A 25,664-nucleotide genomic window follows, 5' to 3' on the forward strand; every position below is an offset into this window, starting at 1 on the left:
TTACACCCTGTAGATGCACACCTTGTGCAGAAACATGGTGCACTGTGTCGGGGGATGGCTCATCGAGAAGAGAAAGAGCACATCCGCTAGAGACATGGCACATCCAGCAGAGACGATACACCATGTCGAGAGGAAGTACATCCGAACGAGACATAGTGCAACCCTGCAGCGCCATATCACACCCTGGATAGACATGACACATCCAGTAGAGACATATCACGCCAAGCAGAGATGGCACATCGAACAGAGACATAGGACACTCTGTAGCTACATACCAACACTCTGCATTGACAAGGCACATCGAGTAGAAACATGGCACACACTGCAGCATATGGCACATCCAGCAATAGTATATTATTAGAAACACGGCACACCCTGTAGAGAAATGATACATTCAGTAGAGACATGGTCCACCCTGTAGAAACATGGTCACTTTGTTGGGAGAGCGACATCCAGATCAGACAGAGTACGCCTAGTAAAGGGGCATGGACTTGGTACACTATGTAGCAACACTGCCATGGTGCGCTATGAAGGGGGAGGGCACATCCAGAAGAGACATAGGGCACCATGCAGAACCTGACACACCTTGCAGATCAGAGCAATGGCACACAGTTGGGGACAAGGCGCACCAAGTAGCGAAAAGGAACATCTATTAGAGGGAAGGGCCAGGCCGGTCTACTGTCTCATTGGCAAAAGTCTCGTCATTTCGTCATGTTGTCATGGATCATGAACGAGGCCTTATGATAAAATGTACAAACAACAACCTCATTAAATTTGTGAAACTTTCCATTCTTCATATGATATGTTCATCTTACTGACACAATGGTGTCTTGATCTGTCGATATACAAACATTATTGAGAGATGTTCTACAAAAGATTGTTCAGCAGGCTCTAACTCCGGTGACAGCAGGCTCTCGTACCGGTGTAGCATTTTTGAATGTTCATCTGGAAAAAGTGTCCTTCCTAATTCATTGTTGTCAGGCTAAGGTATGGGTCTACTGAGACTCTTGACCTTCAAGCGCAAATCAATCATTCTTTCCCGGAACACTCCATCCTGGGGCATTTAAAACTGTTACACGTATTCATCCTGATATATGAGTGCCCTTGATCCACAGTTAACTTTCGTCTCCATGGCGGCCTCGTCCCGTGGGTTGGAGAAGTAGGACAGGGGACTTGTTACATCGATGGAATGATGCCGCGAGTCAGTCGCGGGGAATGCAATTGGTCATTCTATCTGAAGATAAAGTTAAATATATAAGTTTTTGTTTTGCGGGGGGGGGGGGGCTGCCCAGGAGCACACTGGCATATTAAGGATAATAAAAACTATGGTGCAATCTTCATTAACCATCTGTTTGCCTTCAAGACCAGCATCCATCTAGTTTGATGCGTGCCGCCATGATTGCACGATTGGATCAGAGTCCATCATTACGTTACACAGTGCATCATTTGGAAGTTACTTTTGCTTGCATTGGGATATGCAATTGGATCTCCACTATATTTCTCATTCAAATGAAGTGGGTATCTAAGTATGAAAACTTTGTACGCAATCTCGACGTATTCTTACCGGTGCAAACTTAGCACTGCGTCCTCGTCCTTGTGCAGACTGACACCAACCATTCTCGCTACCACATCTCATAGGCCGGCCTCATGGTACATCACCGCTGAAATGACGAGACAAATAAAGGTTAAGGACAGAGTCAAGATCAATATTTCCTTTCAATCATTTTAAAAAGGCATATCCTCCGGTTAGACAATCACAATGTGAATTTTGATGTTGAGTAAATGTACTTGATCCCAGCCAGTAATGCACGGTGCCCGCTGATGGGCTCCCAAAATCTGCAGCACACTAAGTAGCATACTCATGCTAGGTCCTTATGCCCTTAAATCGGAGGAGGCCCTATGACAAACTTTAGACTAGGAGCATCTCCAACCACCCCAGCGTCTTTCCTCAGTCGTTATTAGTTACCATCGTATGCCTTAGAGGGGGCAGTATGGAACTGTTTAAACAAGAAGTCTTTCCAACAGCCACAAGTATCTCATCGAAAACATCTCAGCAACACGTTCGACCCAGGTAATCTGTCAGCTGGCTGACGAGTAGGTTGGGAATTGTGTGTGATCAGTTCTCTCAAAGACACCCAAGACAAGGATTAAAATCTTGTGTTTAACTTTATAGGCTAACAAATGCAGACACTTCCAATGAACCCCCTACAAGAGACGAGTGGCCCTTCGTCTCTCCGACTTTGACACCCTACTGCGAACATATCAATAGATCAGCCAGCGGTCCTTGGTGTCGCCGCGTGGGATACGCCCAGTGGAATTGTTTGCAGAAGTCAGGGAACCACGATCTGACATCCATAACCAGCGTATTCCCTATTCATGCCAGTTATAGTCGGGTGCTACACCGCAGTCGGGATCGTGGAGCCAAGTGAATAATTGTTTAGATTTGAAATACATTATTCTAAAATGATATGACATACAAGGTACAACGGTCGCAAGACACATCAATCACAAAAATAAACAAAGTCCCGCCTTACCAAAAATAACACCGGGAAAATTATATCAGCACTTCGAGACTATCAACATCATCGTAGATGTTGTCTCTGTGACCAAGACTTGGGTCGTTAATTTGTGAGGGCAAATGGTATTTAATTAGAGTTGGCAATTGATATCGCCAGCGAGCATGTACATGAAATACAGTGATGCACATGATCCGTGAAGTAAGCCTTTGTCAGGTTTTTCTGCGAAACCATTGTTTTCAACCTGCGATCTTTCCGCAGTCAAGTTATTAGTTACCATCGTATGCCTTAGAGGTGGCAGATGGAACTGTTTAAACAAGAAGTCTCTCCAACAGCCACAAGTATCTCTTCAAAAACATCTCAGCAACACGTTCGACCCAGGTAATCTGTCAGCTGGCTGACGAGTAGGTTGGGAATTGTGTGTGATCAGTTCTCTCAAAGACACCCAAGACAAGGATTAAAATCTTGTGTTTAACTTTATAGGCAAACAAATGCAGACACTTCCAATGAACCCCCTACAAGAGACGAGTGGCTCTTCGTCTCTCCGACTTTGACACCCTACTGCGAACATATCAATAGATCAGCCAGCGGTCCTTGGTGTCGCCGCGTGGGATACGCCCAGTGGAATTGTTTGCAAAAGTCAGGGAACCACGATCTGACATCCATAACCAGCGTATTCCCTATTCATGCCAGTTATAGTCGGGTGCTACACCGCAGTCGGGATCGTGGAGCCAAGTGAATAATTGTTTAGATTTGAAATACATTATTCTAAAATGATATGACATACAAGGTACAACGGTCGCAAGACACATCAATCACAAAAATAAACAAGTCCCGCCTTACCAAAAATAACACCGGGAAAATTATATCAGCACTTCGAGACCATCAACATCATCGTTGATGTTGTCTCTGTGACCAAGACTTGGGTCGTTAATTTGTGAGGGCAAATGTTGGCGATTGATATCGCCAGCGAGCATGTACGTACATGAAAGACAACGATGCACATGATCCGTGTAGAAGCCTTTGTCTCGCTTGCGACTGGAGTTTCTTACTGCGCAGTTCATTCTCTGCCCGACTGCACGACTTTTACTAAAATAAAAACCTATTAAAACCAATCAAGACCAATACGAAGCATAGATACCTCGCCCTACCTTCTGCTGCAGCAGTTTTGACTTGATTACCGAAATATCGAAGGCATTTTATGTTTGAAATCGGAGAAAGTGTTCCGATGATCTTCTACCCAGTTCACACTCCAACTGACTGGCGTTCAAATCAACCGCGACCGATCATGACCGAAGACAATACATTTCGCGTCACACCATCCGGGCACTACCCCGCTACCAGGCTTAGCGTTCACTTGAACAATAGGTTTCATGAGCTAATGTCTTTTGTTCTGTCAAAGGATCAATTAACTGGTATTGTCAAAAATGTGGGATTGGCCTAGCATACATACGTGTGTATGCGTACTGAGCTGTGGTCACAGAAAGACATTAGGCAGGTTTCGCGAACCAAACGAAGAGGTACAAACGGCGAAGTTTGCGTCATGTAAATGCATTTGATCGACGAATGTTTAACATTTCTCCGATTGCTTTTCCTACCAAATATAACAGTTCCGTTGGTCGTCGTTCGCCCGGCTAGCGAGACCTGCCGAATGTCACAATCGTACGACATATATGATTGTCAAGTTCGATGCCATCAGTGGACTAGACTCATATGTAGTCCATATCGTCATTCTGGTTCTCCTGTGTCTATAGTTGGACAAGACGAGGCCGGCCCATTGCGTCCAGAGTGTATCAGTAGAAATGCAGCGATTTTGATATTAGAATACTAGCATTGTGACATGGAACTTGAACTACTAGCATTATATTCTGCAGCAAGTTTTTTAATGATTCTGTGATTCATTCTTCATTTTGCTACTGCTCTTCAAAGCACTTGCCCCTACTCACATACGACCCCGGGCGATTCCTGAGGTCCTAGGACATTGTTTCCTGCGGATCAGAGGAATCGCCTGAAGACGTACTGTTGGGAGGACCATGTTCTTCAGAAATGACTTTTGCCAATGAGACAGTAGACCGGCCTGGCCCTTCCCTCTAATGGATGTTCCTTTTCGCTACTTGGTGCGCCTTGTCCCCAATTGTGTCAGGTTCTACGTGCTACCCCATATCTTCTGGATGTGCCCCCCCCCTTCATAGCGCACCATGGCAGTGTTGCTACATAGTGCATATGCGGAAACCGTTTTTGGTCTAATATCACTTTTATCACAGATTTTATGAAAATCTCCACTAATAAAAAAGTGAGCCAAAAAACGAGGTCTGTAAAGTCTTTGGTCTGTAGAATTGACCCCGTCGTTGTAAGGAACGAAATCAGCGCCTCTAGTGTCAAGATTGTGTCAACGTGACGTATATATGATGTTGGGTCATCTCCTCTTTCTGTTTTACTGGTTGAAACGTCAGCTCTCACTGGACTGAAAGCCCGACGGGGTCCCAGATGAAAATGACGACACAAGATGGAACACTTCCGACGTACCTCGTCAGTTTGGGACAGTTGTGACGGCCCCCTCTGTGCAGACCTCCTCTGAACATGATATACAAAGTAGTGCGGAATGGTATAAATGATATATCAGGTTTGAGTCCGTCCTCGGTAATATCGCCAGTGACTGCTACTCTTATCTACCATTTGTCTCCATTATTCATCGCACCAGCCGCAGTGTGGGTTTGATCAGAATTAATTCGGCAAAGGTTTTAGGGACATTATACTGTGATGGATAAGGTTGGTATAATTATGGAGGCTTTGTTCATCACTTGGACCACATGAAGGATGTAAAAATACCTTTTTAAAAATAGTGTACCACTTGATTTAGAGAAGCTTTTATGGGCTGGTCAGCAGTCGGGCCAGGATCCTCGATCGGGATTGCATTTCTGTGACTCGCAGTGTTTCGCCCAAGACCAATGGGTCAAGACTGCCAACCTCAGTTTTCCCCCGCGAAGTATTAAAAAGCTTCATCAGCATCATCACGATCGACTTCGAGGACAAGACTTGGGAAGTTTTCATTGAAACCAATCATTGGCCCTTCAGATAAGCACAGGTTGATTGAGGAGTAACGCGTGGACCAAGCTACAGCTATAGTGACATTGTTAGATCGGCGTGCGATCGTTCAGTCGAGGAATGCCTCGCTCCGGATCACTCCATAAACCATGTAAACGTAATTAAACTATAACTCTCGCGAAATACCCATTTGGCAGCCCACGTCCATTAGCCATCCAACTCGAGGAGAAAGGTGTATCATAGAGGGTTTACTGGCCAAAACAGACGCTCGGGATGTCGGGATATCACCATCAACTATGCGCGTTCATTATCCCATCGAAATGCAATTATACGCGGGATCTCCTGTTTCATAATTAACTGCGGCTGGCTTTTATCAAGCTAAAATATCCCCTGCAGGCCTACAGCTCTGCCACGTTATATCCGGATAGATTTTTAATCTCAAACATTTTCACAAGCTTCATTCTCATTCATTATTGCTGTGGTCGATTCTAATGGCTTTAGAAATCGTATCAGCTCTGAAATGCTAATCACGGACGTATGAGCTTCATTCTATTGAGCGTCCCTGCTGTCGTAAGCTCTGTTGCTTCTCACTATGACCCGACCAAGAGATACTTTGAACAATCTCAACACCCGTAAACAACTCTGTGACGAGCTCTCCGAGACTGTTCGGGGATTTGAAATGCACAGCGCAATCTGAGATGAAATACACATTAAAGATTTAATTGAAAAAGTTAACAAAATTTGACTTTTATGGAATGAAAATGTATATTGTCGAGACAGAAGATTCAAATCACCCATTTGGGGCGCCTCGCTTTTTAATAAACATGTTTCTCGTTACTTGAAGTTGCTGATGCAAGAAAAGCGGTCAAATGCCATAAATAGCTGTATATACTGTGAAAATTGAGATTTGACAGCAACGTAGCCTTCTCCAGGTCCACTGTGACTAAGTTGAGGTTGAACTGGCAAAAATGTGAAACATTGATATTGGTTGTCCCTGCACCAATCAGACAAGCGGGTGTTCCTGTTGCTATGACGTCACTTTCGGCATCACTGGACTAGTTTTTAGCACTGGACTTCCCTCGTCCTCAGATTCAATAACCTCAGCACGAACCTGCCTGATCTTGAATCCTTTACGAATCCCATAGGCAACGGCGCATCCCATCACCAGCAACCCGCCAACAACGCTGTAAACATTGGGATATTGTTTCAGGAACGCCACCTCCCAGACGAACGCGAAAACAATCTCTGTGCTCCTCAGAACACTGACTGCGCCAGCATTCTCGGTCTTTAAGGCGAGAGTGAAACAGACTTGAGCGGCGACAGCGAACAAACCGACGCCGATAATGCATCCCCAGCCCTTGGCGCCATCAGGGAGGGACCACACATTGCCGATGTAACTGACCACGGCGCTCTGTATCACCCCCCACAGAGAGTAGGTGAAGATGACTGTGGAACAATGAACGTGTTTAAGTCTCCTTAGTGTGACATGAACGCCAGCACCACAGATGGACGCCAGGAGCGCGCAACATGACGCAATCGTGCGTTCCCAAATTTTCGTCTCGACGCTATCTTGGCTGGATTTCCCGCCAAATAAAGACGGTGGCTGAGCAATGAAAACGATGCCTATAAAAGTAACAATAGTGGTAGCTGACTCGAATATTCCACAGGGCTCCTTTACAAGAAGGAATGCTAGAAGCCCGACGAAGACCGGTGAACTGAAATGGAGGACGGAGGCGTCACCTAGCGGCATGTGGTGAATTGCGTAATACATGAAGCACATAGACCACGTGCCCAACATGGCGCGTAGCCACAGCATCAGACGATCATCCGGGTCCCCGAAGAAAGGTTCCTTTGAGTACCACACGGCTGGTGTGATCATGATGAGCTGGATCGTCATCCGCGCGAACGTCACCTCCAGCGCATGCACCTCTCGGACAAAGGCAACCAGCAGCGCCCCTACCGAGAAACATGCTGCTGACAGCACAGCGTAGAGGAGTCCCACCCCGGGGAACAGGCCTAAGTGCTCCTCCCTCTGGGGCTCCATGTCCCCATACGACATCCAGGCGGACCTCGGAGGTGTCCGCCTCAGGTCTGTCTGCAAATGAAACAAACATGATAACGATATAATATGAAAACACATCAATAGGAAGCCAAAACGTTTGCAGCGTTGTGATGACGTCATCACGCTGCCTCGTCGGAAAGTCACGTGGTATAGGGCCTACATCACAATAAAAGAACGGTGTAATGCGTTTTGATAGCGACATCACTGCAGGGAGCCAGTAGCACTATCGTCTTAACCATTGTTAATACATGTATTCTATAAACTGTTTTTGATTCAGTTTCGAAATTCTCATTTTATTTATGACCAGCTGGTTTTTTTATTGCCCCTAAACACTCGGTTCTGACTACCGAGCTCAACTGTAACGAGTGCGAGGGGAGATGAGGCAGGGAATGGAAAGAGCAGGAGACACTGCCCGGGAATCATCATGTTTTCAGTTATTTCTCGCACCCGATGCAATATCCGGGAAATGGCTCATCTTACTGTGTTGATCGAGATGAACCATTAACAGCTGAAGTACCCCCAGTCAGAACCGCAATGAAGCCGTCCCAAATCGATGCTTGCCCAATTTGTATTGTTAACAGAGGCTGGATGGAGCATTGACAAGACTAGCAATAGCCCCAGGCACAATAAATGTTAAAGTGATGTCGCAATCTTATTTAGGGAAGACCGTCGAACGTCTCAAGCCTCTTGAAGGCTTATACTCTACTCTTACTTTAAAGGATGATGTTGTTTATAATGTGCACATTGTTACTTCTAGGCAGCGTCTCCATTCTCCATCACTGGAGTTTTATCTGACGACGTCACGGCATCACTGCAACACGATCATTCGAGAGTTTTGACCCCTCTGCTCCCCGAGACTCCTGAGCCGGCCACGTGAACGTTACAAGAATTGGTGGATCATGCACCCACGCTGAGACTTGTGCACGCTTTTGAGGCCTATTCCCACATAAGCGCATCACACTTGACATTTGCTATTTCACTCAGCATACCGCCACTGGCAAAAGTCCTGTGCGATATATATACGCAGCGTGAAAATTTCTCATTCGAAAACACGATTAGGGACATTTTCTCGGGGAACAACAGTAACTGCTACACCGACATAATAAAGTTATAGATATTTACCTTGACAAATATCCGATATATCCTCGAGACAGTAAAACCAGTTGGGACTTGTAAACGTCACTGCAGACGATTCCAAATATTATCGAATCCATGCAGCTTTCCTCGGGAATTGCTGCTAAAAGCTGCCGCAATCAAGAAAGCGGCCTCCCAATCGATCAGAGTCATTCGGACGTGTCGCCGCATCGAATTTAACCGAATTCACTGGTGGAGAGTTGGAACAGGTCCGAAGGAAGCCGTCGGCTGTAGTTAAAAGGCGACACCAGATGGCGCTTGTTTGTACCCCGAAACACCGCGACGAGAATGCGTGGTCCAGTATCCCATATCAGGATACCAGCCAATGAAGAGGTTTGGAGGGGGAAGATTTTAGACAGTTCTGATGTGCTCATTGCTAATGGAAGCAGATCACCCGGTCTAACTATAATAAGGAGATCCAATGAGAATGGTGCAATAGACTACCTTCTCCGTCCTGTAGTGGAATGACTGGGATAGTTTATCGTATTGATATTAAGTTTGTAAAGTTCGGGTTCAGGGGTTTTCAAGATAAAAATGATATTGATAATAATGATGATAATGATACTATATGTACATGAATGACTAGAAAAAGTAAATGAAGAGAAAAAATGTAGTGTACAGACAGGAAGTCGAACCCGTGACCTCCAGAACGAAAGTCCAGCATTCTAACATTTGCACCACAGAGGTTTTTCATGCTGAAGGGAGATTTTCTTTGCGTCAATAGCTCAAGTCCGAAGGAGCGAAACGACTACGATTTGGAGCGAAATGACTGGGGGCGAAAAGGTCATGAAGCGAAACGACCGGCTATCAAGAGTAGTAGTTCTTATCGCAGCCGCCAGGACACTTTTGACAACAAACTTTTGACAGCTCCAGGATGAAGCCGTAATACATGTAATAAAATCCCTATTTTGAGCGTTTCAAAGCCTCAATGGCAAAACAAAGTGATAGGATTAGATTATCTCGGTCGTCTCGTGTTGTGGAGGATGAATTCGTGGACGAAGAAGATGAGGTTCCGTTGGAAAATCTCATTTCTTCAATGCGACTACACTTGCTCTCTCCTTCGCCTCAAGATGACCAGGCCCAGCGAACCGATGACCCGTCTGACAGGAGTGTCAAAGATTGCACCCCTGTTCCCCAAATTGACTTTGATGCCTACCTTGCCAATGGCACGAGAAGCAGGAGTCTGGGGGAGGCTCCGGATGATGTTTCTGTGGTAAGTTACTCGCTTTGTGTGTCTTCAGTATTGTGATCATGATATAGGCCTAGTCAATAGTGCAAGTGTTGAATAATTATCGTTCAGTGTGACCTTCAATTAAGGCCTGATTGGTTTTGGTGCATAAACTCGCTGATCTGATGTGGGTCCTCTAGCAAGACACTTTCCAACACCTTTTGATGTCTTCCACTTGTCCTTTGGCAAGAAACTTTGCCATGCACGATGCACCTGAAGTCCTTATCTTACACAGGACATTTGGCGGAACGAGTTTACAATCCCTGATAACACCTTACTGCAGTGGTGTCACTTCAGGTATATTGGGCTAATCACTTTCCTAAGGTTCATTGGCTCAAATTGGGCCTTGCAGAAAAACTTCCGTTGGTATCATATAATCATATGACTATGAGACATCAAGTTGTGTTGGTTTTATTTGTCTCATCAAGACTCTTTGGGCTCCGCTGAGAGCTGTCATTTCATCAAAAACAGGTGGCAAAGCTAACATTTATCACTGTCACCACCAGAGGAATGTGACACATTACTGCCATGTATTCCACGGATTACTCGACTTGACTTCCAAAGAACGGTGTCATAGCCTGACAGGATAATTTGGTAGTTTGTACACAAGTAACTGCTAAAAGGAATAACACATCGGCTTGTGTATACACGCTACTAGCTAAGCCTATAATCAGTCAATGAACCTCTAATGTAAAGTCGGTCTATTACTGGCATTAGAAAATTAAGAAATAGGCCTACACTATATGACCTAAAACAGTAAAAAGTGAAGCTTTTAATGGATTTATTCAGTGAGTTTGATAGTCAATTGTTATTAGATAAGATGTGAGGACTTGGATATCCTCATAAGACCACTCGCTTCCCACTGCAGGCATTTGGGTCGTTTTATAAAAGGTACAAGGCCTGCTATGTGAGGATGAAGAATACTGGTCCTAATAGCATAACTAAGGCTGAGGTACATTCTTGTGGTACCTTTTGTACCTGGAATGATGCATACCAAGCCTTGACATGGTTATAATTAATACTCTGCAGGAATTTAAAATCTACAAGACTCCGGGTCAACAAGCTGTCAGTTTCTTTTGTTCCATTGTTTGTGTAGGTCAACTTTGGAAGTTTTGAAGGTCTTTGGATTGAATGGCAAGTTTTAAAGGGGTTGATAACTAGTGTACAGCAGTACAGATGTACTGTTCCTTAAGGGTTGATATGTCTGTGAAATGGTCAGGTGTCATGAGCCCCGTTCCATGCTTCATTACCTATATCAATAAGTATGACCTGTGCATGTCTTACATTATTAATAAACATCTAATATTTATAACACATTTGATTGGCTATTCAGCAGGTCACTGTTCATAGTTTTGCTTTATGATTTTTATGAGGCAAGTTATTGGTGAAGTAGTGGGGTGTAGTACATCAGCTGACATGCAAGGATTTGATAGACAAGGCATGGCCATTGCACATGGCGTAGTTGGGATCACATTGACAGCCCAGGTGATCCTTGTTCCTTCAGAAAGATTGCCATATGATTGGAAAAGGCTTGAACCTAAACAGGAAGAGAATTTCCGTTGATACGCACTCTCAGTTCAAATGTAGCTGAATCATGAGCGAAGGGGCAGGAAGGTTATTGTATGATCATCTGATATCCCTCTCCCCTTTCTGATAGCATTCAGCTGCGTTTATATAGAGCCAATTTGACTTCAGTTATTTCTAGAGAATTGTGATCTGTATGATAATTATAACATGGTAGATAGAATTATCAACAAAGGGGGCACTGGCATTTCTTTCAGTCAGACACTGGTCACGCTTTCTTTTGTCACAATGATTGAGGAGTTTGGTCTATCTAGCCTTCGGCATCTGAACCATCAGCGTTTATCAGTCTGTTACCTCCCCTCATACAGAGTCCGGGTCGGCGGAGTGGATGCAAGGCTTGTGGGTTAAGATGGTCTAGAGTCTTGTAATCATCTTGATTGGAAAGCTTGAAGGACTTGTTGTCCATGCAGGTTGTCTCAGATTCACTTGGCTTGGCTCAAATAATTATATACCCCTGGGGTGTAATTTACCCAAGGAATGTGGGGTCAGAGGGGCAAGACACTCCCATCTGGACCCCTGTAATAACACCCTTTGTCCCCTTTTACACCCTTCGTTGATCCTATTATTGTTACATCCCATTGCAGGTATTTCTGTAAAGGTAAACAAGGGGGTGTTTAAAATTCATTGTAGAGTTGCATTCATTGTAAATTATCCTGTTTCACCCTTACTAAACTTGAAACACTCTACAAATATCTGGCAGAATCCATGGCACTTTATGCCCTGGGTTGAGTGGGTGGAAACAAAAGTAGGTTTCACATCACTTGGTCAAAATAACCTGCGCAGTGTCTTTTAAAAATTGCTGAGGAGAGAAATAAAGCAATTACACCCCAATCCTTGTCCAGGTTGGAATGGAACCAACATGTTGGTCAGTTGTGGGTGCCACCTGTCCATGAATGGACCCACTGGGGGATCAAGGAAACGGCGTTTATAAACTTGTGAGCTGCATGTGTCCACACTTCACTCCAAACTGTCACCAGCATCACTTCATGTAATACAGCTATTGGTGTTCTTGACCCAGTTTTTCATTGGAAGGCAAGTAAAGTGTCTCACTCAAGGATTAAAGCATCTTGATTTCTTTCCCATTCCGGACATTCTGGATTTCCAGTTTAAACGTGAAGGTAGGGAGATTTGTGATCTATATAGCATATTCCATTATCCTGCTTATCATTAGATTATCAGGACTGTTAATGGCATTTTAGTGACATGGTTTACACTTAATCTGGTTGGTATGACTTTGACAGGTTTCCAACACTGGGCTATCAGGAAGAATTGGCAATGAACTAATTGATTCAAAGAAGTGCAATAATGTCAGATTACATGATTAGTAAGCCCTTGTGATAATGGCTGTTGTATCTTTACCCGAAACTTGTGATCTCTGAGCCTTGTGTACCTCCATGACTGTCATTGTCGAGTTTGTGTCCTTGGTCAATTCATCTCAAATTCCTCATGACCATCTGATCGGCTCTGCACTACCTCAATGTCTTTCATTCTATAACCCCATGCTGGGGCAATAAGAATGCCCAGGCATGACAGTATAGGGCCTTTATGTTTCTCAATACATTGTCAAACATTTCATATCTAACTATTTATGCTGGTTTGTTTATCCTTAGGATTACTGTGTAGTTTGTTTTCTCTTTTACTTATGCAAGCATTCATAGCCCACTACTAATAGGCTTAAGACATGAGGGCTACTGGGCCTAGTGAAAGTAAAAATGTCCCTTGCCTTATAGTACAAAGATGTATATTAACAATAATGTTTTTATTTTTTGTCCCCAGACATCCGTCTGTTTCACCTGCTGCGTTCTGACTTGTGCTCTAATGAGCTGCTTGATACAAATATGATAAATGTACCGCAGGATATGAATAATGAATGAGATATTCAATAGTATTTCACTGTTTGCTCAGCTTGTGCATTCATGAAAGCTCTCACTCATGCATGCTTCCCAAAGCCACAAATTTTGAGAAAAATCTTTTCCCTGAGGTCACAGAAACAACAAAAGATAGCTTTTATGAGAAGGGAAGATATTGAATTCAAGCTTTTCATAAAAAACTATAATTTCAAGTTTAAAGAATAACCAATTAAAAATACCACTCTGCACTTGACAAATCTGAGAAAACCCAATGTGTATACAGTGCTTTGCCCTCGATTTAGGCCTTCATAGGCTTTCATTCATCTTTAGAACTGCAAAGTATATGTTCACAGTTATTAATGTTCCTTTCATTGTAAACCCCTTGTTTACATTCTGGGTGAAAATTCTTATCAAAATATACCAGCGCCTGGAATAAAACTGGTGCTACATTCCTCATGTTCCTTGAGACGATTCATTTTACTGTATTGATTACTTTTCTCTTGGTGCAATACTTGTATTTTTCTTGCTAAGCAAATTAGAAGTCATTCTCGTTGCTTTGTAAACAATCCATGATTTGTTCAAGCCTTTAGCTGTAACACGCAGAACTTAAGTAGGTGTGCCCCGAGGAGTGTTTGCACTTGCAACCTCGGTAGAGTCTTTCGAGAAGTACCGACAAAAATCAGTCGTTGCATATTCGTGACATTGACATCAGCGTCTGTTCAAGTCGTCTCGCACCTTGTCTTTCAATCGACCAATCAATGATCTTCATATTGCTCGATCGCCTGCAAAATATTGATATTGGACATGGTGAATAAGTCCATCAATCGTGTTGTTGATTGTTTGGTCTTGATTCATTGAGGGGGATTTTCTTGGTTTGAGTTCCTTCAGTGCAAACGCTGTCAAAATAAACCACTCCAACCTCATTGCAGCGATATTGTCTCTTGATATCAAACCTCGCTGGTCTGATGGTTTGGATGGGATTGGTTGTTAGACCAGGTTGGCACTAATGCGAGTTTCAGTAGAGTGGCCTGCTCATGGTGACACCATAAATGTCCACCCAGAGGTAATTGGAACCCTGCTGACATACCCAGCAGGAAGAGAGATTACAGTAGGATAAGGCCTGGCAGGGGGGTCACTTGGCCCTGGCTTTGTCAGGGTTTGGTCGCGGCAATACGCTGCCTGATTTGCAGAACCCGTCAGTAATATTTCAAAATCCCACCAAAATATTTTCTGAAACGCGGCCAGGCAAAGCATTTGGTTCATTGACACGTACATGAATCATTACTTCATAGTCACATTTCATCTCATGAAGAACTGTTCATGTCATCGACGGAGTTCTTTCTCTCAGATGGTCCAGTATTGATTCATCCTGGCTGTTTCTCACTTCACATGGCCATGTTTGCATTTCAAATATTTCTGCATTGACTTGATGTCGGGAACCGTTAGTGTTTGGTAAGTGATGGATGTGATGCTTTGTTAGCATTTGGTGATTTAGCCATGTCAGCCATGTCTTTTTTTTAGTTTTAGAGAAGAGTTTTTTTATAGACTGAGAAATTTTGCTATGAGTTGGGAGCAGCAGTAGGGGGCCAATACCCAATATGTTTCCAGGACATGTCAATTTCATCAACAAAAGATTCTTTTATTGTATTCTAGTGATCAGTGAACAATGGTTTCATGGTCAGGAGCCTTTGTGAAGCCATTGTTGACTGGTGTGTCTGTAGACTGAACAAAGATTACATGAAACTTTCCATTTGTCAAGCTTTGTTATTCTCTTGTTCTGTGGCCACCTCTCAATGCAACTATAAAAATGCGACTTAGTGGATGAACAAGGTGGAACTGAGTAAGTGGTTATTAGTCATACAAAGAGTATTTGATATTGATAGAAAATACAACATGCTTGCCATTATAACGTTGTTTTGTAATCATCTCATGACGACATACCAACCATATCAGCATCGGGAGTGAGACAGCCTACAACCCACAGTAACTCAATAATACTATTATTTTGACCGGTCAATTTGAAAAAGGTATTTCTCTTAAAATACTAGATTACCGTTGACCAACACTCAATAGTCTTGCTTGTGTACAGATCTTATAGGGCATATCTAACTCACAAACAAAAAGTGAAGCCTAATTATTAAGCTAAGTCAAATCAGTCTTCAAAACATTCAGGAAGATTTAGGGGTTTAATGCCTTATGGGAGAACTGCTTAGAGGGTTAGTGGATTATCTGGTGGAGAAAAGGGATCTAAAGGGTCACCGCGGGCAGAACAAGTAAAGATCCTTATGAGAACTCAGCCAGTTGTCACTGAGAACAAGACATTTGGTGAAGGACTTGGACAGGGCTTGATTGAAGGAGACATTTGGTGAAGGACTTGGACAGGGCATGATTGAAGGAGACATTTGTGGCTAACATAGTTTGACACAGGACATCCCGTTAGCTAGTTCTAAACTTGACCATAACGACTGTCTGGTCTGATTGGAGTCAAGCTGATCATTGTTTCTGTAAAAGTTAGCTGACAACTTTCCCTTTTTATGTTTGCATGTGACATTTGGCTTGACTATTGAATTCTTTTCATTGGCCTCATTGACACATGTGTATTTAATCAAATTTTATTTCCAGTAAAAAGTTTCAGAATGATTTGAATGGTCTTCAAGCCTAAGAATAGTCAGATTCATTCAACTTTCAGTTGACAACTTTAGTTGATTAGATTGATTCTTTTTGACTTCTTGTATTCATACTCCTTTCATATCTCTTTGCAGATGACTGACAGAAGAGTTCCCTTCGGTGATCTCAGGAATTCGTGCCCACGTTTAACATCGCCATTCTACGCAAACCTGCACCAGAAATACCCACACATATTCAAGAAAAATGTTGGTGGTGAACTTGACAATGTCTATCAAAATGGAGACGCTTTTCTGAAGGCTAAACAAGGTCAAGGTCTCAAAGAAATGATCCAAGGTCAAACTGCATGTCAAACTCAAGGTCAAGCTATAAAGCAGGTCATCCTCGGCCAAGGTCAAAACCAAGGACTTCAAAGTTCATCTCAGGAAATGGAGAACAACCATGTTGATCGCTCTTGTAGGAGCCAGGACCTCACAAACCGGCCCGCCAGCCCCTATAGGCGCACACAGGAACTACAAGCTCAGTTGACGCAAATTTTGTACAAAAAAGACAAATCTGTTTCACGGACTTCAGAGTCTACTTCTCTCAGGGAACGAATGAGAATGAATCGTGACGCCGTTAGGCAGAGTCAGGAACCCACGGCGCTGCGAAGGAAATCTAGTGATCCCAGCACATTACGTTCAAATTCCTGTGGTGCGCCCTCTATCAGACAACGTTTGGAACACAACAAGGAAACAATGAAGAAATTAACACAGAATTCGCCCTTTGTGAAATCGCGATCAAATTCTGTAGAGATTGGAACCTGGGGCATTTATGATGATTCTGAACTAATGGGAATGAGGTTGAAATCTCAAGGACATCGCAAGTCTTTACCTGACAGTATGAATCAGTATGTTTACAAACAATTCCCATCCAATCAAAATCAAACAAATATTCCGAAACTGAGGTCGCATGGGTCAAGGTCAGGGGTGTTTAATGCTGGTCAGACAATACCGATCCGCCAGTCGGATCAGCTCGGACTTTATCCTGACGACAGCGATAGTGCCATGGACTCTGACTCGGTTCACTCATTAGATGGAGCCACTGGTACTGAGGATGAGGTCTTGTTACAGATGTTATGCAATGATTTGGTGAAAGGCACGAATGGAGCAGGACAAAGAGGTAAGTTCTGTTGTTTGTACGGTATAGAACACCTTAACGACACTTGAGACTGACAAATACTGTCCTTCATAGGGAGGTGTCCTTCAAAGGGAGGTGTTCTGATTGCTCACGTGGACTAGCCATCTCCCCACCCAGGTACATTTGATTTTCAACAAGAAAAGGTCAAATTGGTCTCCAAACTTGTGCAAGAAGATTTTGAAAGCATACTTATTGACAAATAGCAGACTTGTTGTTTATAGATGAACAGTCGCTTGTTATGCCTGTTACCCGGCTGTTGTTAGGCCAGGTTAGGCAGAGCATGATCCTAATGTGGGACTGTTCACTAGAGCACCACCTGGAGTCCAGAGGTTTCGTTACGGGTTGTTGATCTGGACATGGCCCGGTGGATTCAGCCTGTACTGGTTTGCCAAATTTGGGTAGAATCAGTGTCTCTCCTTGAAAGGAAGAACTTCTGGTCTGAGGTCTTAGGACAACCCTTTAGTTGCCTTCACGGTCTAGTTTGAATGCTAATGATCATCACCTTGCTCTGGGGCAGTTTAGATCAAAAAGAAGACACCAGGTCGTGAATTCAATCGATTACCTCCAACACATGTGTCTTGAATGGTCAACTATTACATTCATTATCAGTCATATTTTATTCATAACAATTTAGTCAGCGAATAATTCCTCTTTTGAGAAAGACTTCCGATGTATTGGACTGTGAAGTCTCTGTCCTGTGAGTTACTGGTTTATCATATTGTGTTAAGCACTTGTGTATATCTGATTGGGTTCTTTAGGATTGTTGTTTGGAGGTCAAAGTGGGGCCAAATAAAAGTTTTAAAGTGCCACCTTTTAATGCGAATTCATAAACCCACACCTCACAGCTCAATCGTGGGGGGCGGGGGGGGGGGGGGGGGTAGTGTAGTGGATGGCCAGAGGGTGTTTCAGAGCCTTGTATTCAAGATACATCTTAACAATCATAATTCATATTTCAAGCCTGTTTTCATTTCTTTCCACCTCCAGACTCTGACGTTGATTCAGGCTTCACGAATGGTGCAACTGACAACCTCGAGTCAACCTCGTCCAACGACAGCGATATCCTCAACAGGTGAGTTCAGTTCTGAGATGAGGTTGGTTCCACACCACCTCACCAGGCTCATTCCCCTCTTGCTCCATTATCTCTGGTTTCATGTTTCCACCTCCTGAGTGGCATAAGTGGTTTTTCTCCCAAAACACTCAACGGATAATCTCCAGAAACCTGTCTATTGTTTTCCTAGGCCCTGCAGGAAGCCGGTTGTTGACATTAACTAGAGATTGATCCTGTTATTATATAGGCCTCTGAGAGGGATCATTTGGCCTTATTTTCATGAAAGGACTGATTTGGAATAAATTTGGTGTCTTAGGCAAGATAGTGGTTCTCTTGTGATCGATTTTAAGGTGTGGCATCCAGCAAATTTTCAGAACCAGGAATCTTGTGGTTGAAGGATTATTTCCTCTTTGGATTGTCTCAAGTCCCTTCACTTCCTCTCATAAGGTAAGACCGTAACCCTAGAGTCTGAGAATTGCAAATGGTGAATGGGCTACACCCTCACACCCTATTTTCATCAGCAGTGTCTGCATTGTGATAGCAATTATCACACATCCAGCTTGAAACAAGACTTTTCTCAGAGGAAAAGTTCCCTCCCTTTGAAGGTTGATCATGTGTTTGGATAGGAATGCTAGAGGGCCCTGTTTAAAGTATTTCAGAGCTGAGTGGAGTCCAAACAGTGGCACTAATGCCCACAGACGTTTGGTATTACACCTTATTACTATGGACTTATTTTAGCCTCTGTTTTTGTTAGTTTGGTTGCTTTGTCTGGAGGAAATTGGTTTTGTGTTGGTGCAAATTATTGGAAGAATATAGCAAACTTAAGAACTCCACCCTTCATTGGCATTAAAATTGCTCAGAACACCACTTTTCATCCCAAATATGCATGAAAAACTAGTTTTTCAGCCACTGAGACAGTAGCTTGTACGACCCTGCAAGAAAACGGGAACATGTTTGTTTTCCGGGTTCCCCTTGTGGTTTGATATCTCAAGGCCCGGGCCACTCTAAAGCAATCTCAAAACCATAACGCAGCATTAGATACTTCAAGTATAAAGCTGCATTCTGGTGTCAATTATGGCTAGTTGGCTCTTGAAGTCTTCACTTCTCAAGTATTTGCTAGTCTTTAAGAAGTTGGCCAAGGTATTTCTGGGCAGCTGGTCTGGCAGAAGAATTAGGGACTTGACAAACTTTTCAAGTGGATCGACACGTGACCGAGCAAAGTTTACTTTCAAGTGCATCATATCAGCATGATTAAGATCAGGCCTAGTTCTCTGAGGTATCTTGTTGAAGCAAACTTATTCAAACTATTGGTCTACTCTAGTGTTGCTGGCCTTCAAACTATCCCTGGCCTTTCTGATTGGCTGTTGGCTTTTAACAACGGCACAATAGCAGCATCTGATTTCATGCCGAGTACAAACCTGTGGAAGTCATTCAAATATTCAGAGGATTGCTTGATTTCTGTCTTGGCGTGTGGTAATTTGATGAATTGGACCAGTTCAACAAAGATGGTTGTGATCAGGGCACACCCTACACCTGGCGAAGTTTGTTTGTGTCTCCTGCTCTTTTCAAATTCATTGTAAAACAAAGCTAATTAATATTGCTATTAATTACTATTCAACCCCTGTTATTTTTGCTGCCAACACCAAACTAATCAATATTTCTAATTGATCACAATTAACACTGGATCCAAACTAATTAATGGTGAAACCCTGGAATTGCTAATTAACCCTGCTCCATCAAAGATATTGATGATTGTTCAGAAAACAGCAAATGAAGGCATCATGCTTATCCGATGGTCAGCTGTCTGGCCAGGGGTCCAAACGGCTCACAGGGTCCATTATTGAACACGTCTGGCCAGGGGGCCTAATTAGCTCCATTATTTGCCACACTTTTGGAATGAGCCAATCAGAATGAAGGTTGGGGTGGGCCTTCCTTGATAAAGAGGAAGGGTTAATGAAGAGAGATCATTGTGGATCAGTGCTTGTGGAGAAAAGGGTCAGCCATTCTTTTGAGTTAAACAAAGCTGTGGGATTGGCCTCTCTTTGTTTTGTACTTGTCTGCATGAGGGATTGGGATCATCACTTATTGGACTCTCTTTTGACTTCTGCAAAGCTTGTCAGCTTCACGTTTCAGGATGGCTTTGACTTTGAAGAGAAAGTAAGAACTTTTTTTCTGGTTCAATTTCAATAATTTTCATTGTTTGATAATCTTGTGTCTTTCAAGATTCAATGTATATTGTCCTTGTTTACAAGTATTAGCAGCACTAACGCCAGACCTAAAGAAGGGGAATGTTAAGGCCTGCGCTGCTCCTGTGTGAGACTGATAACATTGGTGGAGTCTCCCTAACCTCATGATCGTTGCCTTTTCCAGAGCCATGTACCAACCACCGCGTCCGTCTTCCGTCCCTGTAGGTAGCCAGTACCTCCGTCCGTCCAGCCGCCAACCGTTCAAGATGCTCAAGACGGGACCGATGAAGGCAGACCATAATATTCAACCAATCACAGTCGCAGGATGCATGAGCAACAGGTATGTTATTGAACCAATTATTTGCCTCGGGTCTTGGGCAACACCGCTTCAAGTCAAAAGAGGTTCTTAGTATGACGGTCCTCAGATATGGTCCTCAGATATCCATCTGATGTCTATAAGTCTGTGGCAACACACCATAGATCCTGACCGATGATTTGAACAAACAGACATTCATGTCAACCACAAATGTCTTTTTCCACTCTCATGGATCTTACAGGGACAAACAGACATTCATGTCAACCACAAATGTCTTTTTCCACTCTCATGGATCTTACAGGGACAAACAGACATTCATGTCAACCACAAATGTCTTTTTCCACTCTCATGGATCTTACAGGGACAAACAGACATTCATGTCAACCACAAATGTCTTTTTCCACTCTCATGGATCTTACAGGGACAAACAGACATTCATGTCAACCACAAATGTCTTTTTCCACTCTCATGGATCTTACAGGGACAAACAGACAATCATTGATGCACCTATATAACATAGCTCTGTCTAATGTCTGATGTTTTCTTCTCCAGGGCAGACGACCTCGACACAGAAGTAGCATACTTCAACGCTCATGATCAGGCGGGTTTCCATGAAAAAGAAAACTTGTATAAACCGTGCGTGAAGACGTCATCAAACAGGAAACGTAACTCTCCGACTCCAAACTTGCGTGTGAGGTTCCAAGATGAATGTCATCAGTCTGGTGAGAGAGCTGCTGGGAAGAAACCTCGCAGTGATGGTCGGGTGGAGGATACGAGTCCAGTGGAGGAACGCAAGTCATGCAAGAGTCCAGAGGAGTTGGAGTATCGTGACGATTTCAGAAATGGACACGAGACACACCGTGCATCTGTTGTCATGGTGCTTGAAAACATTGGTTGTCGTGACAATATGGGACAAGTGAATTCCCAAGAAGATGATTGCAGCAAGAGTGACGTTGAACCGATGTTAGTGTCTTCAAGTAGTGATTTCGTTCACTCTGGTTTGAATGTGACAGTTGTTGGTGAGCGCCACCTTCAGGGGAGTGATGGAGACTGTGAGAGCGAGACAGACAGTTCAGAATCAGTGGATGACAATTCAAGGACAGCATCACGGAGCAGTGAGAAGGTGCAGGATTGTGAACAGGGAAAAACTCAGGAACATTCTAGTGACATTAAGTCGGATAATCATAAACCAGAAACCAGTATTACAAAGTCGGACAGTCTGAAAAACTCAAATTCTCTATCGAAATCGGAAAAAAAGTGTGCTAATCCCGATGGTGCTGATTCTCTTCCCATGACGCGTGGCTGTCCCTCCGTGTCATCCCAAGGTGCTCTAAGGTCAAGGTCATGTGGACCTGTTATTCCAAAACATCATAGCGATGGCAACCTTAAGATGCAGAAGTGGATGAAGCCAACGTCACACAGTGAAGGCCACCTGAGACAACCAGTCGATTCAGAGAAGGAGAGCGATCGCCTTCATCATGATGATGTCGATACAAGCAACCTGGATGATGTTGATTATCTCTCACCGGATCGTCGCACATCCTGTTTTGGGTATGTTACATTCCTTAAACTCAGTGAGGAGACTTTATTCATGGGCTGCACATGCCATCACCTCATGCTCTTCAGCAATTCTTGAACAAACAATTGTCCTCTCTGTCAGGACTATTCTTGTGCAACTAGGTCATCTTTGTCCTTAAGCCGCAGGTGGCCCTACCACAGTATCACCCAGTAGGCCTATAATCATGGGTGCTTACAAGTTGATTATAATTTTCTTGGTGAAAATCCATCTTGTTTATATGATACTTACAATAGAATGTTTGTTTTTCTCTTCAGTTCCAACCTCCAAGCTTCCAAAAACCTGAGCGGGTCTCGTACTTCCCTCTCAGAGAAGATGGACAACTTCAAGGCAAAGGCCAAAACCCGCTTCAACACGTTACGGCGGGCCGTCAGTCTTGAAAGCTTGGACCGGAAGAGTCATAGCGGCAGCGTGGATTTCAGTGGCCCTGCCAAGGAGACCTCTGGGCTGAAGAAAGCACCGTCACTGTCGTCTCTGTTCAAGTTTGGCTCGGCGAAGAAGAAGAAGACGAAGCCAAAGTCAAGGTAAGCTGATACTGCTGGCAATCAGAGTAAATTGGTCATCCTAGAGTGGTGCCTTCTATGTTGAGGTTGGAGGTACTGTACATTCAACAAAGTCAAGGTAAGTTGATACTGCTGGCAATCAGAGTAAATTGGTCATCCTAGAGTGGTGCCTTCTATGTTGAGGTTGGAGGTACTGTACATTCAACAAAGTAATCGTACTGGTCACTTATTCAGTGAGGTGTTCAGTGAGTAGTGAACACCTTGATTGCTGTCATCAACATCTTATCTAACAACTCATATTCGTCTTTTCTTTTCAGGCCAAGCACTCCTGTCATCGCATCAGGTTCACCCAAACCAACCAACCTGACGAGAGGGAACACGCCTGTCCGCCCCACCAGATATGCCACCCCTGATCCAATCTCACCACCAACATCATCATGTCTTCCCATCTCTGGCTCCAAACTCGGTCGTGCGTTGAAGATGCGTAGCCATTCTCTCACCGATGTCTCCAGCCTGCGTGTCGAGGACTTGAGACACTTTAGACCAATCGGAAAGCTTGTCTCTTTGAACATGGACGGATCACAGACCATACTCCTCAACAAACCAGCGCATGGGCCGTTCGGATTCTACATTGCAAGAGGCACGTCCAAGTACAAGCACGGTAGGTTGAATTCCACACTCCAAGCAGAGTACCCACCCTACATACATTTGACTTATACAAAGTTGAAAATTGTGGTCAAGATTCCCCAGTTTTTGCAACAGATATCCATCCATGATCGGTGTCATACTTAATATACAAGAGGGCAGCACTATGGTCTTAAATTAATGGAAAGTTGATTTGGGTACAATACATCACATGTATTGTCTCAGAAACTAGCAGATGAATTACTCATATTGGATTTGAACCATCAAACAGTATGTTTTAATTCCTTTTGCTTTGTTTCCAGGTATTTTTATTTCTCGCCTGACGGACGCCTACCCTGAACGATTCTTCGCCGGTCTTGTTGGAATTGGTGACGAAATTCTCGAGATCAACAGCATCAAGACGCGGAATATGTCACTGGATGATGTTTATGATGTCATGGCGTCGCGTGAGACGCTCCTCCTTAAGATTATACCGCTCATGAGTAGACAGGACATTTGAAATGTATTCAGTGGCGATTAACAAATGGGTTTGGTGTGTACCATTTGCTCAGGAAACTTGCTATTGTGATGAACCATGGGCAAGATAGAGCTGAGTTCACTGATATCATGGAGTGTCAAATCCAGAGTTGAACATTTCCTTTTCTGATCGCTTTGTTTGTTATGTTGAGGCCATCAGTGTTGGCTCCTGTTGGGCCATTCAACCTCTTATACGAACGTGCAGTGTCTTCTGTTTGGATGATCCCCTGAAGCCAACCCCACCCTCAGATGAGAACAAGATGTCAGATAGTGGACATTAAAAGCTCATCTTAGTGATGGTTGTTGGTAGAAAGAGACTGCCTCTCTTTTTTTGTGAACTGTTTACAAATGTAAATAGTCTGATGAACATTTCTAAGTATATTTATTCGTTTTGGTGAGCCCTGTCACTTTCTTTGAAAAGTTTAGTTGTGGTGCCATCTTGTGACTGAAGAGTTATTGCATTCATTCTTCAATGACTTTCTGTCAACATTTCCATGTAACTCTTCATTGTTTTAAAGTGAAGTCAGCAAGTGCGCATATTCCCTGTTTACATTTCCATGTAACTCTTCATTGTTTTAAAGTGAAGTCAGCAAGTGCGCATATTCCCTGTTTACATTTCCATGTAACTCTTCATTGTTTTAAAGTGAAGTCAGCAAGTGCGCATATTCCCTGTTTTCACCAAATATTGGTTTGTACAGAATGAAAAGAACGTATATATAAACAATAATTTATTAATTGTAAAACACTGTTCTTACAATCTTTTACCAGATGGAGTTAGTTACCTCTTTACTGCTGTAGCCTCCTGTCAACTTACACTTTAGCCAAGATGTACTACATCCTACATCCTACAACCTTAGCTGTCTCAAGGAATTGTACACCAGCCAACAGCCTGAGACTGTCCTCGAGACACCTGGTGCTGTCTCTAGGATGTACTCTAGCCAACAGCCTAAGGCTGTCCTCGAGACACCTGGGGCTGTCTTTAGGATGTACTCTAGCCAACAGCCTAAGGCTGTCCTCGAGACACCTGGTGCTGTCTCTAGGATGTACTCTAGCCAACAGCCTAAGGCTGTCCTCGAGACACCTGGTGCTGTCTCTAGGATGTACTCTAGCCAACAGCCTAAGGCTGTCCTCGAGACACCTGGTGCTGTCTCTAGGATGTACTCTAGCCAACAGCCTAAGGCTGTCCTCGAGACACCTGGTGCTGTCTCTAGGATGTACTCTAGCCAACAGCCTAAGGCTGTCCTCGAGACACCTGGGGCTGTCTCTAGGATGTACTCTAGCCAACAGCCTAAGGCTGTCCTCGAGACACCTGGTGCTGTCTCTAGGATGTACTCTAGCCAACAGCCTAAGGCTGTCCTCGAGACACCTGGTGCTGTCTCTAGGATGTACTCTAGCCAACAGCCTAAGGCTGTCCTCGAGACACCTGGTGCTGTCTCTAGGATGTACTCTAGCCAACAGCCTAAGGCTGTCCTCGAGACACCTGGTGCTGTCTCTAGGATGTACTCTAGCCAACAGCCTAAGGCTGTCCTCGAGACACCTGGTGCTGTCTCTAGGATGTACTCTAGCCAACAGCCTAAGGCTGTCCTCGAGACACCTGGTGCTGTCTCTAGGATGTACTCCAGCCAACAGCCTGAGGCTGTCCTCGAGACAC

At 43.8% G+C, this 25,664-nt stretch overlaps 2 protein-coding genes and 1 long non-coding RNA gene across 3 annotated transcripts; 1 reads left to right on the forward strand and 2 right to left on the reverse strand.

Annotated features, from left to right (window-relative positions):
• Positions 1-783: 783 nt before the first annotated feature.
• Positions 784-3,856, reverse strand: LOC135501724 (uncharacterized). The gene is made up of 3 exons (XR_010449628.1): positions 3,668-3,856; positions 1,565-1,661; positions 784-1,234 (listed from the first exon to the last, which is right to left on the reverse strand). It is a non-coding gene; the product is annotated as an uncharacterized LOC135501724 (long non-coding RNA).
• A 2,539-nt stretch (positions 3,857-6,395) lies between these two features.
• LOC135501788 (solute carrier family 35 member G1-like) lies at positions 6,396-8,941 on the reverse strand. Its single transcript, XM_064794099.1, has 2 exons — positions 8,746-8,941; positions 6,396-7,656 (listed from the first exon to the last, which is right to left on the reverse strand). Exon 2 carries the CDS (start codon positions 7,618-7,620, stop codon positions 6,589-6,591), a length of 1,032 nt encoding a protein of 343 aa, XP_064650169.1. The 5' UTR covers positions 7,621-7,656; positions 8,746-8,941; the 3' UTR covers positions 6,396-6,588.
• Positions 8,942-9,606: 665 nt separating this feature from the next.
• Positions 9,607-24,717, forward strand: LOC135501806 (uncharacterized). The gene is made up of 8 exons (XM_064794131.1): positions 9,607-9,970; positions 16,182-17,205; positions 18,208-18,292; positions 20,642-20,797; positions 21,326-22,324; positions 22,607-22,873; positions 23,170-23,513; positions 23,800-24,717. The coding sequence occupies exons 1-8, from the start codon at positions 9,686-9,688 to the stop codon at positions 23,994-23,996; spliced, it is 3,357 nt and encodes a 1,118-aa protein (XP_064650201.1). The 5' UTR covers positions 9,607-9,685; the 3' UTR covers positions 23,997-24,717.
• Positions 24,718-25,664: the final 947 nt, after the last annotated feature.

This window comes from Lineus longissimus, chromosome 17, assembly GCF_910592395.1.
Source record: "Lineus longissimus chromosome 17, tnLinLong1.2, whole genome shotgun sequence".
Taxonomy (NCBI): Eukaryota; Metazoa; Nemertea; class Pilidiophora; order Heteronemertea; family Lineidae; genus Lineus; species Lineus longissimus.

Coding starts and splice junctions, on each gene's coding strand:
- LOC135501788 (XM_064794099.1), bottom strand. CDS start 7,620: ATGTCGTATGGGGACATGGAGCCCCAGAGGGAGGAGCACTTAGGCCTG.
- LOC135501806 (XM_064794131.1), top strand. CDS start 9,686: ATGGCAAAACAAAGTGATAGGATTAGATTATCTCGGTCGTCTCGTGTT. Junction 18,293..20,641: donor GACAGCGATATCCTCAACAG/GTGAGTTCAGTT, acceptor TGCCTTTTCCAG/AGCCATGTACCAACCACCGC. Junction 22,325..22,606: donor CGTCGCACATCCTGTTTTGG/GTATGTTACATT, acceptor TTTTCTCTTCAG/TTCCAACCTCCAAGCTTCCA.